General features: G+C 56.5%; 2 protein-coding genes across 2 annotated transcripts; one reads left to right on the top strand and one right to left on the bottom strand.

Annotated features, from left to right (window-relative positions):
* The first annotated feature begins 384 nt into the window (after positions 1-384).
* On the top strand, positions 385-11251 carry GNB3 (G protein subunit beta 3). Its single transcript, XM_005235358.4, has 10 exons — positions 385-891; positions 5523-5624; positions 6179-6217; positions 6387-6493; positions 6601-6664; positions 6769-6931; positions 7031-7097; positions 8021-8222; positions 9332-9548; positions 10350-11251. The coding sequence occupies exons 2-10, from the start codon at positions 5568-5570 to the stop codon at positions 10454-10456; spliced, it is 1023 nt and encodes a 340-aa protein (XP_005235415.1). The 5' UTR covers positions 385-891; positions 5523-5567; the 3' UTR covers positions 10457-11251.
* A 763-nt stretch (positions 11252-12014) lies between these two features.
* On the bottom strand, positions 12015-14454 carry CDCA3 (cell division cycle associated 3). Its single transcript, XM_055808757.1, has 5 exons — positions 14267-14454; positions 14056-14185; positions 13732-13968; positions 12819-12940; positions 12015-12406 (listed from the first exon to the last, which is right to left on the bottom strand). The coding sequence occupies exons 1-5, from the start codon at positions 14378-14380 to the stop codon at positions 12266-12268; spliced, it is 744 nt and encodes a 247-aa protein (XP_055664732.1). The 5' UTR covers positions 14381-14454; the 3' UTR covers positions 12015-12265.
* Between the last annotated feature and the right edge of the window lie 225 nt (positions 14455-14679).

The following is a 14679-nucleotide window of genomic DNA, read 5'->3' on the forward strand; positions in this document are numbered from 1 at the left end:
TCCACATCTCTGGCTTGCTTTGCCCAAAGGTGGCTGGGGTGATTAGACTGATGGCCTCCTGACGTCAGATGAGATCCGTTAAAAGGTATTTATCTCGGGCTTGGGCCAAAGCCGTGGGAGAGATTAAAAGAGATTGAGGCCAAGATAATCCCCTCAGAGCATCCCACTAAAGTGGCTGCCAAAAGGCATGCCACCAAATCTTTTGCCACCCCTGGCCCCTGTGCCCAGTTCTGTTTCCCCCATGCAGAGCCCAGTTTGTTGCTGCGGGGGGTGTGACCCCGGCTCTGCCACTGGTTTTCCCTCGGCAGAGCCACCGTGGGTAGCACCATCCCTCTTCCCGCTCTGCCCAGGACACGAGTGGCATGCTGTCCCCAGGAAAACAGGAATTCCTGTGGACTGTGAGGTGCAGCAAGCCCTGCCCCAGTGGCTGATAATCCTAGCCTGTTCTGGCTAATCTTCGCTTTATTAGTTTGTTGCTGATATAAACAGAGTGAGTCAAATCCAACTGTGATGGTTTCTTTCCCTTCAGGAGCAGCGTGCTACTCTTTTTTTTTCACCCCTCCCCATCCACCTGCTTTGCATTACGTCCCAATCCGATTTCCCCAAGTCTCTGGTGTCTGATTTAATTTGCCTGACGCTGCTCCTGGAATCAGCCCTCCCCCAACCCCTCCCGTCCACAGCCTTCCAGCTCCCCATGGGGAGATCAGTCCTGGGAGAGGCTGAGGAGCAGAGAGGGAGCAAGGGACTCGCCGGGTGGACGGACAGGACTGATTGGAGGCCACGCAGGGACGAGGGGCTTCTGGCTGGCGGGGAGCTGTTCTTGGCTGGGGAGGAAGGCTGTGAGGGTCCCATCCAGGGGGGACTGCAGCACACCTCGCTCTACGGATCCTGGTAAGGATGCTGCCTTGTTGTGGTACCTCAGGTCACCTTGGTGAGCCTGGTGCTTGGGACCCTGAGTTTCTTGGTGTGAGCCTACGGGAAGCCTTTGTACGAGGGCTGATCCCATCAGGGGATGGGGGAGGCAAGATAGCGGTGAGGAAGGAATTGGGGTTAGCGCTGAGATGTCTTTACAATGATGAGGGGCTTTGGACTGGGATGGGGTTGCTGGTTCAATCCTTGGCAGGTAAATCTCCCCAGACTGGAAGAGGAGGGTAACGCCTCCCCTGTGGGACCAGGCACAGTCCCGCACTCCTGGTGTGCCCCTGTGCACACCCCTCCACAGCTGGCTCCTTTTCTGGATGGAGAAGGTGCCCTCAGAAAGCAAGGAGCAGAGCAGGATAATTTTACCTTGGCCTTTGATCTCCGTCGCAGGAGAGGGGGATCATCTCTGTATCCGGCTCTGCAAGGAGCCCAGGGTGACCAGGGCAAACATATGAAGCCAGCTAGGGATTACAGAGACCCAAGGATGCTGCCTATTAATACTCTGTCCTCCCTCCTGCACCTTTCTTTCCCTTTTCTATTTCCAGCCCTCTCCTTGTATCCCACAGGGGGGTCACTCCCTCCCCCGTGCGTGGGAAGCTACCTGGAGGATAGGAAATAAAGGGCTTCACCCTGGCTTTGTTCCCACCCACCACTTGCCTCCCAGTCCCTACAAGGTGGCTTGGTAAGATAGTCCCTGGGGTGGGCTGGGCCCCTGCCATGGCATGGGGCAAGGGGGACAGCCACTGCCCTGGAAAGTCACTGTGTGGCAGCAAAAGGCAGAAGGCAGATGATCCCAGGTCCCCCTCGGGCTCACACTGCAGTAAAGGCGCTGGGTCTGCCATGGGCAGACACCCGGGGGGTCGGGAGGGCTCTGGTTGCCCATAGGCAGGAATGCTACAGCAGGTGCCTCCAGAAAGTTTGTCAGAAAAGGCAGGAGGGGGAAGAACTGTCATGTTGGAGAGCAGAAGAAATGAAACATGGTCTCAAAAGCCAAGAACTGTGAACTTGGGTGAGCTCAGACCAGGCAGAGCTCAGAAGAGGGCTGGCGTGAACCGACTAAGCCCAGGCTCTGGCTGCGCCATGCTCCTCAGTGATGCTCGTAGGACGCACAACTCTAGACTGGTGCTGGTGCCAGGGTCCTCCTGTCAGTAGCTCTTTGCAGTGCTGGGCTTGTGGTGGTGAATTGCTTTTGCAAAGGTACCTAAGGACTGGTTTCCTCTACTGCGTAGCATCCACCTGGAAGAGCCCTTGCTTCCAGAAAGCACTGAGCATGCACCAGTTATAAGCCTTTCCCATTAAAACCAGGCTGGGGCACTACCACGAGCAACTGTGAGCTGATCCGTGGATCCACAAGAAATGTGTATCCCTAAGGCTCCGCTGGTCACAGCAGGAATATGCCTTGGCCAGACTCCCAAAGTCCATTCCCCTTTCCTCTGTTCCTCCACATTTGGTTCCCCCATTTCCTGTCCTAAATTTACATGGCCATGATGAGCTGCTCTTTTGCATGCCCGCCGTGGTCCTCCTGGGAGGCACTGCTCTCCACTGGGGACCAGGTAACTCACTCTCCACAAATTGCACTGGGACATGCCTGGTGGAGGCGACAGGCGAAGCTGGAGCTATTATTATCACTTATCTGTGGCTCCTTGTCCTTCTGAGGATGAGAACAATTCCCAACTTCATTTAGAGTGTTGCCTCTAAGGGATTTAAAGGTTCGGACAGAGTCCTGAACCTGAGCTGCACCTTCTCTATATTTAGCCCTTTTTATCCGTCCCCGACATTGTGCTCCTGCCATTTGATCTGCCTGCCGGCTCCGAAAGCCCCTCATCTGGTTGTGCAACTTCACCGAGCAGGCACCTGGGAACCATTGCTGCCGTGCTAGGGCCAGAGTTGAGAAAGAAACACTCAGGGAAGGGAAGAGAATAGTGAAAAACCAGGAGGAGAGCTGCCAGGAAGACTGGGGGTCTGATTGGTAACAAGGAGGACATGTGCAGCTGGCTTCACCTGGGGCAGCAGCTGGAAGAGAGAGTGAGGCTTCCATCTCCACGCAGGTCTGGGTGGGCAGAAACAGAAGTCCACAGAGACAGAGTAGGGTGGCTGGAAGGACAGTGGTCTCAGATGGCCAAACGTGAAAGAACAGCCTGGGGACTGAGCTGAGGAGACTGGAAGGAGAGGGCTGGAGGGAAGAGGTGGCCCTGCAGGAAAAGGCGATCTGACGCCCATGGCTGATGGAGGGGAGGTAGGATCAGTCCTAGGGAAAACTGAGAAAGGGGAAGGTGTGACCACAGCGGTAGGGCTGGTCTCCGCAGGGTGGCTGGAAGTTCAGAGCTGCTGCTTGGCATGCTGGTAGGCAGTGACCGGAGCGGGACGTGGTCTCCACAGCTTGACTGTGCACCGAAACCAGGGGTACGTGCCACAGGGTGAGGAGGGCATGCAGCCTCCTGCTGAAAGCTGCCAGGCCTCCCCAGCATCTCCCCACTCTGTTGGTCAGCTGAGAGATGGAGAAGCTCAGGCAGGCAGCTTTCATGGCCAGCATCGCCCAGCCAGGCACAGCCTTGCTAGGAACGATGGTCATCACTGTTCTGCCAAAACAAGAGAAGGGAAAAAAAGTGTAAAGGGCCCAGCTCAGGTGCTGGTCTGTCCTCATCCTTCTGCATAGCCGAGGCTGGCAGCCCCAGGCCACTACTGTGGCACATGCCTGTGGGCTCTGGTATTCCCCGGGCTCCCCTGCAGGTCCCTCACCACGTGCAGGGGCCAGCAGACCAGGCCAGCACCGGGTCTAGCCCATGGGCAGGGGGCAAGGAGGAGGCAGCAGCGCTGCGGCTCCGTCCAGGCTGGCAGGCAGCAGGTACTGCTCTTCCCCTGCAAAGTACAGCCTGAACTAGCCTCCCCCTGCAGCAAGCTCTGCCTCCCAGGGCCCAGGGGGAACCTGTGTCTCCCAGTCCTTTGCTACACACAAAGCCACGCCACAGGAGTCACTGACCAAGCAGGAGCTCGCTCTGCCTGGAGGCCACGGGGATGCTAAGGGGAAGGGGTCCTGGAGGGAAACCCAAATTGCTCTACAAAGCAGCAAGCAAAGGTGGGGCCTGGGAGCGATCTGCCTGTGATTGCCCCTAGCATGGAAGGACCCAGAGCCCTCTTGGCTGGAGGAAACGAAGCCTTTGAGCAAAAAGGCCAGAGGGGATGGAGGCGACATGACCCACAGGGACTAGGAGAAATTCTGCAGAAGCTGCTGGAGCATTTCTTGGCCTTGGGGCAAAGCGCTGGTTTTAATGAAGAACAACACCTGGAGCACATCTGGACACTCACACCTACCTGGGAGAAGGATTGAAGCAATGAAAGACCAGATCTGTCTACAGGAGTGGGAGAAGCCAGAATCACTAGTGACGCTTTAAGTGTATGTAATGAGAAAAAAGAGAACAAAAACAGAGATGCTGTATAATCGTATGGTGCACCTGTATCTTGAATATGGATTACAGTTCTGGTTCACTGCTCTCTCCACAAAAACATATCATCTATACTCTATAAACAAGTCAAAAGGGCTTAGAGAACAACAGAGGTAGTAGAATATAATGGCTTACATGGGAGGAATAACTAAGTGTGGTCTGCGGTCTGGAAAAGAGATGGATGAGGATGGATATGACAAAGATTGGTAAAATACTGCACAATGCTAGGATGAGTACAGACCAGTCATTTGCCCTTTCTTCCCCCTCAGAAGCTAGGGACCACCAAGTGGAACTAGTGCCATTTGGGAGTAACAGAAACAGGAACTTCTCTGCAGAGCTGCCACTAAGCTGTGGAAGTCACCACCATGGGGCATCGAGGATGCTAAACTTTGACATGGGCACAAAAGCTGTGTGGATGAATGCACAGAGGAAAAGTCCATCAAGGACTTGCATATAGTAACACTGCCTCTGGCTTTGGACGTCAGTGAAAAGCTGGGGCCAGGAAAGCTGAAGCACCATTACCTGGTTATGTTCTTAGATCCTTCCCTAGACATCCACTTCTTTTTTCCTTTTTTTTTTTTTTTTTTTTTTTAAATGAGAAACATGAAGGGAACCCTGACAGAGCACCTCAGCAGCCCTCAGATTTCCTTGATGGTCGAAGAGGCAGTAGGCACTGCCTGGTGATGCTTTGCCTAGGACAAATCATAGGAAATAGTCACTGGGCTCCCCCTGCCATGTTTCCTCCTCCCAGAGCAGAGATGGACAGCTTGGCCATGGACAGGGAGAAGCCAATGAAGATGACCCAGGGATTTGCTAGGAATTGGAATAGGGAGATTGAAAAATAAAGAGATGAAGTAACAAGTGTGGCCAGAATCTCAGCAAGAGGCTCTGGAGGTCTTCAGCTTCCCAGGGTACGTGTAAGCAGGATCCAAACCTAAATGGACCTTTGATCAGGCCCGGTACGATCTTCCCCAGTGCTGAGGGTTTTGACCAGCTACAGCATGACATTACCAAGCCTTAATCAGCTATTTAATAGCTGGTTATTGAATAGCTTAAAGCGCTTCAAGCCTTTATCAGAGATGCCTATGTCTGCATAACTGAGCAGCTGTATTAGTGCCCTTCCCACCTCACTCCTCTTCCTTTGGTTTGTCTCCCCAGAACCAAGGCTGCCCCACGTGGAGGAGCCACCCCTAGGTCAGAAAGATGGGGGAAATGGAACAGATGAAGCAGGAGGCTGAGCAGCTGAAGAAGCAGATTGCGGTAATGCTGGCAACAGTCATGAAACTGCTGAGAGAGCGTCTACCCCCGCCCGTGCCCAGGCTTTCCTCCTTGGCCACGACCTGGGAGCTGATCTTTCTCCACCTACATCCTTGGAGCCCTCTGCAGTTCTGCACAGCCCTTTAAGTGCCAATGGAGATCTTCGCTGGGGGTGGGGGAGCAGTGGGAGGGGAAGGAAGAGAAGAGCGGGCACTGGTAAGAAGCGGCCACTGGTGTCGTGTCTGCAGGGGGACAAAGAGTGCAGTGTGTCCCCAGGACCCCCCCGTCTGGTGTTCTGCCAGACAGGAGGATCCATAGAAAGGGTGAGGCATGGGGAACTGGCTGCTGGGCAGCTTTTGGCTCACCTTCCCCATGTCTGAGTGGTGCCCAGGTGCCCTAGTCACAGACCAGGAGCCCCCATGTTGGCCACAGTCCAAACACGGTGGAGCCACAGTTCCTACTTCTAGCAGCCCCCAGGCTACGCCCCTGAAGTTCGCTTGCCATTGACTGCAACACGCAGCTTTTTTGTGTCTCATCTGCTCTTGTCTCTTCTCCAGGATGCCCGGAAAGCGTGTGCAGACACAACGCTCGCTCAGGTGAGGGGCAGGGCGGGCTGGGCAGTGACCGTGGGGGGGGTCAGCTAGCACCACTGCCAGGGGAACTCTCTCCAGTTGGGAAGTGGAGTTAGGGGGCAGAGATGTGGGGCACAGTAAAGCTCCTGCCAGTCCAAGGTTAATTCTTTCTCTCCCCCGGCTCTTTCCTCAGATTGTGTCTGGAATGGAGGTTGTTGGCCGCATCCAGATGCGGACCCGAAGGACCCTGCGTGGGCACCTGGCCAAGATCTACGCCATGCACTGGTCCACAGACTCCAAGTGAGAAAGGTGTTGCTGACCGGTGGGGCAGCAGCACAGGGGTGCGAGGGGCCAGGAGGCTCTGATGAGAAGAGAGCTGCTAACAGCATCTTGTTCCTCTCTTGCAGACTTCTGGTCAGTGCCTCACAAGATGGGAAGCTGATTGTGTGGGACACGTACACAACTAACAAGGTGGGCGTCAGCAGCGGGGTGCTGGAGGGGGTCCCCTGGGAGCTGGCACCCCTGCCCCACCCTCTCTGCTGCCAGAGTCCCAACGTGCTTTCTTGTCCTCCCAGGTTCATGCCATCCCTTTGCGTTCGTCCTGGGTCATGACCTGTGCCTATGCCCCCTCAGGCAATTTTGTGGCCTGCGGGGGCCTCGACAACATGTGCTCCATCTACAACCTCAAGACTCGTGAAGGCAACGTCAAAGTGAGCAGGGAGCTCTCGGCCCATACAGGTGTGCGTTGCCTGCCAACAGCCCGCGCACCCTCTGCTTCCGAGCCTCCTTCTTCCAGCCCTGCCCCGTTCCTCACATCTGCTTGTTCCCGCTTCCCAGGTTACCTCTCCTGCTGCCGATTTCTTGATGATAACAATATTGTGACTAGCTCCGGAGATACCACATGGTGAGTGTTATCTTCTGCATCCCGGTGACATGACCCCCGGCTCGCGGAGGCGCAGCAGCAGGCACAGTCCTCTCGCTCTGCAGCACGCCGCTGCTAAGGACGAGTTGCTTCTGCACGGGGAGGCCGCAGCGAGCACCTCAGGCAGCTGGATCTGTTCTTCCTCCCATGGCAGAACAGGGGCTTCTTCTCCCAGCTGAGGCCAGGTCAAGACGCGGGTCTGTGGGTGGAGCAGTAGGGACCACGTTGTCAGCTCTCACAAAGCACAGAGTCACTTACCCCGGGACAGAAAACATCACAGATTTATGTGGAGCCCACGTACGAGTTCCACATCTCAGGTCTTGACCACTGTGCAAGGGACACCCGCAGAGCCAGTGCCTGGAACCTTTGGCTCCTGGCTTTCACGGTGCTGGGACTCCGAGCGCTGCCCTTACCCACACCCCAACCCCAGCACCTCCTTTGGAAGAACCTCTTGGCTAACGACGGGTCAGGATGGATGTGGCGCTTCCATCAAAGATCAGGCTTAACGGGGCTCATTTGCCTGGCTGCCATGTGGGATCCCAGCAAGCACAGCCCGTGCATCCTACGGGCGCGGGTCATGGCAGAACCTTCTTCAGCCATTCGCCTGCAGGTCCCTCTTACCTTCTCTCAACATTCCCTTCAGTTGTAGGGGTTACGGGAACGCAGCCAAACCAACACACCCGCAGCCTCAGCCTGCCTCTGCTATAGCAGAGGAAACAGCAGCAGCAGCCGAGCAGGTGCCGCCTGCTGCTCCCAGCTGACACAGCGATGCTCTGCCCTGCTCCCCCTTCTCCCCGTGCTGTACCCAGGCCCCGGCTCCTCTCCTCTTGCCGGGGGGGACAGGTCTCAGCCCAGTGGCAGGTTTGCTCTGCCTGGCCTGGCTCTGATCCTCTCCTTCCCCACAGCGCGCTCTGGGACATTGAGACGGGGCAGCAGAAGACTGTGTTCATGGGTCACACTGGAGACTGCATGAGCCTGGCCGTCTCCCCGGACTTCAAACTCTTCATCTCTGGGGCTTGCGATGCTACTGCCAAACTGTGGGACGTGCGGGAGGGCACCTGCCGCCAGACCTTCTCAGGGCACGAGTCCGATATCAACGCCATCTGCGTACGTATGCTGTCCGCATGCTGGGCGGGCAAGGGAAACGGAGGGTAGACCAGCTCCGAAACAGGGTCTGAGGGCAAGGTTGGAAGAAGTCACAGTCACGTGGGGAGCGAGGGTCTTGGGAGACCCTGGCCCTATGATCCAGCCTGAAGCGGGGAGGGCCTGAGCTCCCCGAAGTTGGGAGGCTGGCTCTTCCCAGGCACCAGAGCACCCAGGTCTGACTCAAAGCACTGCTTGGCCATGGCCCGCGCACCGTGGTCTGCGGGGCTCAGCGCCCTGACACGGGAGCTGGTGCAGCTTTGTTCCCAGCGGGAGCCACGCTCCAGGAGCCCTGCCGCAAGCTGCAAGCCAGGCAGCAGGAATCCCTAACTCAGTCTTAGTCAGCTCCGGGCAGCAGAGTTGGGAACTTGGGATCATAGGGTGAAATCTCCACAGAGGGCAGCACAGGCATCTGGGGGCACTGTCCTCCTCGGCGGCAGGGATCCAGACTGGGAGCCCTAGAGGTGGCAGGACAAGAAACGTGCTGGTTTGATGCAGCACAGGGAGCCAAATGAGCCTGCCAGCTTCCTGCAATGTCTGCTGCTTCAGCCCCCCTCCACCACCTTCAGTCAACACAGCTTTTCCCACCTGTCCCCTGGCCACCCTGCCAGCCCTATGGTTTTCTGCCGTACCTGCTCCTGAGCAGACTCTTTTTGCTCCTCAGAGCACAGGACACGGAAAAGGTGTGAGAAGGCTGGGTTGTAAGGATCGAACAGAGGCAAGCTCTCAGCTCTGAATCATGCCAGACCCCATCGGGGGACAACGGGGGGACACTTGTCAAGCCCCAAACTAACAGCTGGAGCTAAAGAGACAATAAACCTTCCCCGAGCACTAGGCCATCTTGCAGTAGGTCTAACCCCTAGGTCACTGGCTTTCTTGAGGTAGACAGGGTTTACTGGGTCTGAGGAGAAGCATCAGTCTCCCCTTTCAGCAGACTGAAATGTTATGATCCAGTGGCTTGTCCCACTGGGTTTTCCTACCTCCATGGCTTCCTGGTGGTTAGCAGGGAGGTGAAGACTTGAGGAAGGCAGTAAGGCACAACCTAATTAAAATCCGGCGTGTGCCCTCCTCAGTTCTTCCCGAACGGTGAAGCCATCTGCACCGGCTCAGATGATGCCACCTGCCGTCTCTTCGACCTCCGAGCAGACCAGGAGCTCATCGTGTACTCTCATGAGAGCATTATCTGCGGAATCACATCAGTCGCCTTCTCCCGCAGCGGGCGCCTCTTGCTTGCTGGATACGATGATTTCAACTGCAACATCTGGGACTCCCTGAAAGCAGAGCGTGTGGGTGAGTGGCTCCTGAGGTCCCTCTTTTGTTCCCTGCAAAGTCTTCCGTCCCTACCAAGGCAAGAAAAAGGATTTTATTTTTTTTCTGAGGGACACACCCTGTACTGACTGAAACCCAGCAGAGCTTCCTCACACTCAAGGAGCACACCAGAGCTAGTATAACTCTCTTTTGTGTAGAATTATTGGTTTTAATGTTAAGGAAGCCAAGCCTTTAAACAACATCATTGTTTCATGGGGGGAAAGAGCATTAAGGTTCCTATTAGTTAAAACTCGTAAGCACCAGTAGTATTTCCTAACTTTCTCCTAGCCTGGACGGTGGCTTCCAGCTACTCACAGTGCCACTCGGCAGCCGGGCACTGAGCTGAGCGTGGACCTGGGCTTCCATCCATCATCTTTGGGTAGTCCGGGATGCTCACACACAGACTACACCTGAGCACCGTTTTTCTTTCAGACGTAGCCCCTAGCGCCTCTGAAAATCTATAGCACAGCCCAATGGCATTGCTATTCCTCAGTGTTAGCAAGGACGTGTCCCTGCTGAGTCCTGCCGTGCCCCAGGGTGCAAGGCTGCAGCCAGCCCTTCCCACCAGCGTGCTTTGGCTGGCCCCACAGGCAGTTGTTCATGCCCCACACAAAACCCCTTCTGCACCTTTGCTTTCATTAGCCAACAGGTATGGGCACACAGCGTGATGCACAGGGGTGTTGGTACACAGCAGGTACACAATGTGTGTCCTCAGCACAGTTAACCCTTTTGTCTCCCCAGACCCCACTTCTTTTCCTGACTTCTGTTCTTCCCACCTTGTAGGAATCCTTTCTGGCCACGACAACAGAGTGAGCTGCCTGGGGGTGACAGCAGATGGCATGGCTGTTGCCACCGGCTCCTGGGACAGCTTCCTCAAGGTTTGGAACTGAGGCCAGCGACAGAGAGGGAACAAGCAGCGGAAGCACAGCCCGCAGCCTGAGCCCGTGCAAGCAGCATCGTCAGCTGAGCACAACAGAAACGCCTACCTACCACTCCCGCTTGTCTCTAGACACAGGTCACTTGTAGGGGTCTCCCAGAGTGAAAGGGAAAGGAGAGGCTGGGGAGCAGGAGCAGAGGGAGCTGGGGAGCAGGAGCGCACATGCGCTGGCCCTTCTCTCCACCTCTAACCGGCAGTTTCCAGCCTGGTGCAGGCTTGAAGACCTGCAAGACATTGTTCATTATGTCTCAGGATTTTACAGTGCAGTTCAGACACCCTGCATTTTCCTTCAAACATCTCTACCCACCTTGATGGCCATCCTTCAGAGGACCCTTCATCCAACACCTCTGTCCCAGGCTAAGCTCTGTCCCTGATTTAACTCCAGCCAGCTTCTCTGTGCAGCTGTCCCATAGCCCTGCAGACAACCTCAGAGAGGTACTGGGCTTGAGATTTCTATTATGCAGCCTCAGACAAAAAGTTAATGTAAATTGGGCTCATTTTCCATTGGGGAAGACTTAGCTCAAAGTCTTGTCTATGCATAAATGGGGGAGAGGTAGCCCTCAGACTTGCCAGCGTACCAGGGAATATATTATTCTTACTTACTGTCTGCTTCTTGCTGTTCCTTCTCTTTTTGCCTCACTCCTGCATTGTGCGGTGACCCTGTCTAAACCAGTAGCCATCAGCCCCTCTTTCTGAGCCTGTTATAGAGCTTCATAGCCCAGGCAAATAAAGAAAGCTCACATAAGCACCGCAGGCTGTGTTCTTTCCAGCATTGCTATGAGCTACTGCAAACGTAACTCCGCTCCCATGAACGCTGCCTGCTAGCCCTGTCCAGAGAACATCTCACCCACAGGCCCTGCTCTGCCTCAAAACCCCCCGGGGAATGCACTCCCCACCTGTATTTTAGTTGAGGAGAGGCTGTTAGCCCTAAGCCTTGCTGCCCAGGAGTGGGAACAGAGAGCTGAAAAATGCATCCTTGCAAACCTGAGAGGTTTGAGCTCAATTACAGGTCACAGCCATTATATTCAGCCTCTCTGCCACTTGCTGCCTCATAGCAACATCCTGGGGTGCCAAGGCTCTGCTAGGAAGAGTTGAAGGTCCACAAGGTGTAGCAACTTAACAGAAGGTCAAGATATTAATGGACAATACTATCTTATCTTGGTTTAGAACTCACCCTCCGTACCAGACCCTTGCAACAGGCTACAGTCCTCTGCATATGTTAGCTTCAGTCCAGCACAGGTGCAGAACTCCAGAAGTTACGCTAGATACATCAGGCTCCCACAGAGCTGCCGCTTCCCAGCCCACTCTGTAGCACATAGGTTCAAGGTCAGACCCCTCCCAGCACAGCTCCACCACAGCGTGTTACAGGCAGGGAACAGAGCTGAGTTTTAGGGCTAATGGAAGGCTGAATTATTTGTTCCTGTACCCTTGTCCCCAACAAAAACGTTGTACTGGGCAAATGTGTGTGTGAGGAGGTCACCTACTGTCCTATCAGGACAGATACAGCCAGCAAAGGTTCAACACAGATTTATTTGCTACAGATAAGAACTCCACAGTAAGTCAATACAGCCAATATACAACAGAAGAGCCAAAGCCTGTACTATACATAAGACATGCAAAGCCAGGAGAGCGTTCTTTTCCCAACAGGGACAGTCAAGAATAACCTCAAGTCTGGAGTTTCAGTCTGTTGCAGGATTTCTCACCCCAGAAGGCTCCCAAAACATAGAAGCAAGTTACAGCAAGATCCTGGAAAAGGAAATCTCTAGTTCTCCACAAAAGGACACTGCTGGTTCTCTTTGTTCAAGTCATTCCAAGCACAGTTCCCAGATTTGAGGCTCCTGCTCAGATCCACTGTCACTTCCTTCTTCTCCCCAAGGTTCTCTCCCAACACATGCCTCTTACCCTAGAGAAGCAGAAAAAACCCTCAAACATTCGATGTAAAACAGAAGTTAATTGAGGGTTAGCCAATTCCCAGTCAAACACCTAGCCCATTTTCAGGCCATTCAGTTTTGGATCTCTTGTAATAATGTTTAGGAGTGATGGACTTTGTTCTAGAGCCTAAAGGGGAAGCATGCACCAAAGCAGGCAACATCACGGTAAGGCCAGAGGTACAGACAGTGAACGAGACTTGGAGGCATCCAGGCGCAAGACTGACCAACAGAAAAATACCATGAAGTCACCACGCTCTACAGGCCTAGGAAGCTACAGTTCCAAACTGGGGCCCTACAAAATACAGAAATCTGAGAATTTGGGGGTGGGGGGGGGTAGCGTGTCAGCCCATTCTCCCTCCCACAGTACGAGTCATTAAGCTTTACCTGGCGAGGGGCAGTAGCACTGGGGGAATTATCATCTTGCAGGATGCTGAGGGGAGAACGGCCATTTCCACCAGATGTTGCCATGATTTTGTTGTTGGTTTTGCGTCTTACAGGCTTGCCCCCTAGTAACAGGAGGAAACACATCAGTGTGTCATGACAAGGCTAGAGTGTCCCTGATTTTAAATGCCTCTTGGCCTCTATGACCTAGCTTGCTTGCCTGCACAGCAGAGACTGTTACCCCAGGGCTCCCAGGTACAGGGATCACAGAAAGGCTGAGGTCAAAGTAAGTTCTGGAGGACATCTAGCCCAACCTGCCTCACTCTAGCAGGGCCACCTGCCCTCCAGGACCACATCCTGATGGCTTTTGATCATCTCCAAGAACAGAGACTCCATAACCTCTCAGTCATCCTCACAGTGGAAAAAACGTGTTTGCTGGTGTTCGTATGGAGCCTCCTGTGTTCTACTTGGGCCCATTGCCTCTGGTCCCACCACTGGAAAGATCCTGGCTCTCCCTCCAGGTATTTACATGTGTTGGTGAAGTCTCCCCTGAGCCTACTCCCCTCCAGGCTGAAGCGTCCCAGCTCCCTGAGGCACCAGCTCTGTCAGCACCTGGATGTGCTCCCCACCCTGGCTCCCCGGAGGGAAGGTACCCCGGCCCAGCCCCCCCAGTCACAAACCCGTCCCAGGGAGGAAGAGCTGCCATTTACCTCTCAGAGCCGTACATTTACCCCTTCGCGTTGGCTGCGAGTCGCAAGGGCTGCTTTTCAACACCAACTGGTAGAACGGCAGTCCCGGGGGGCCTGCCGCAGAGCCCCGGGGGCGGGCAGGGGCACTGGGGGATGGGGGCCGGGGAGTGTCTGTAAGCGGGCAGGCCGGGGGAGGCACGGGCACCACCCCCGCACCGAGCACTTACCCGAGGAGAAGCCAGGCCCGGCCAGGCGGGGCTGCCAGACCGCGACGGCGCTGGGAGAAGGCGGCCTGCCCGCCTCGGACCCCAGGCAGGCGGGCAGCCACGGGCCGCCGGCGGGCAGGGAGCTCCGCCTGGCCGACTCCGCGGCGGGGCAGGCCTCTCCCGGCGGCGCCGGCCCCGGGGCCGCGGCCCCAACGCCGAAGGCCTCGCTGAGCTGCTTCACCAGGCTGTCCAGGCTGCCTGCCAGGGAGGTAGGGCCGGGCCGGGGGTGAGGCAGCGGGTCCCACGGGGCCGCCCCCCCCGCCCTCCCGCGGCGGCCTCACTCACCGCTCGACAGGGTCCTCACGGGCGTGCGGAAGATGCCAGGCGTGGGCGAGCGCGGGTCCCGGCCCTGGCCGGTGCCCGGCAGCGGCTCGGCGGGCCCGGCCTGCGGGCTGCCCAGCGGGGAGCTCAGCACCTGAGGAGAGGGCACACGTCGGGGCGGTGGGCCCAGGCCGCCGAGGGCCGACGGGCGGGCGGCCGGCGGGGGGGCGCCTACCTCGATGGGGGTGCGCAAGATGCCGGCGCTGGGGGAGCGGGGGTCGCTGACGTGGGCCGAGGGGCGGCAGAGCGGGGCGGCGGGGCTGGCCGGGGCGCTGCCGGAGACCCCCATGGCGGTGGGCGCCGAGCCGCGCAGCTCCCAGGCCCACCCGTCGCCGCGGTTCAAATCTCCCGCGCCCCGGGCAGCGCGGCCCCATTGGCCCGCGAGAGGAGGCCGTGCCCACCTCGCCCCACCCCCGGGGCAGCCTCGCCCCGCCCATCTCCCGCCGGGGCCACCTCGCAGCCCCCGCCCGGCACGTCCCGCCTCCGACACGCTGTCAATCTTGGGTAAGCTTCTCCGCCCCGCTCGACGTGGCGATTGGTGGAGTAGTCCGGCTCCGCCTCCCGTGACGGAGGGAAGCTGTCTGCGAT

Source organism: Falco peregrinus, chromosome 6, assembly GCF_023634155.1.
Source record: "Falco peregrinus isolate bFalPer1 chromosome 6, bFalPer1.pri, whole genome shotgun sequence".
In the NCBI taxonomy this organism is placed as follows: domain Eukaryota; kingdom Metazoa; phylum Chordata; class Aves; order Falconiformes; family Falconidae; genus Falco; species Falco peregrinus.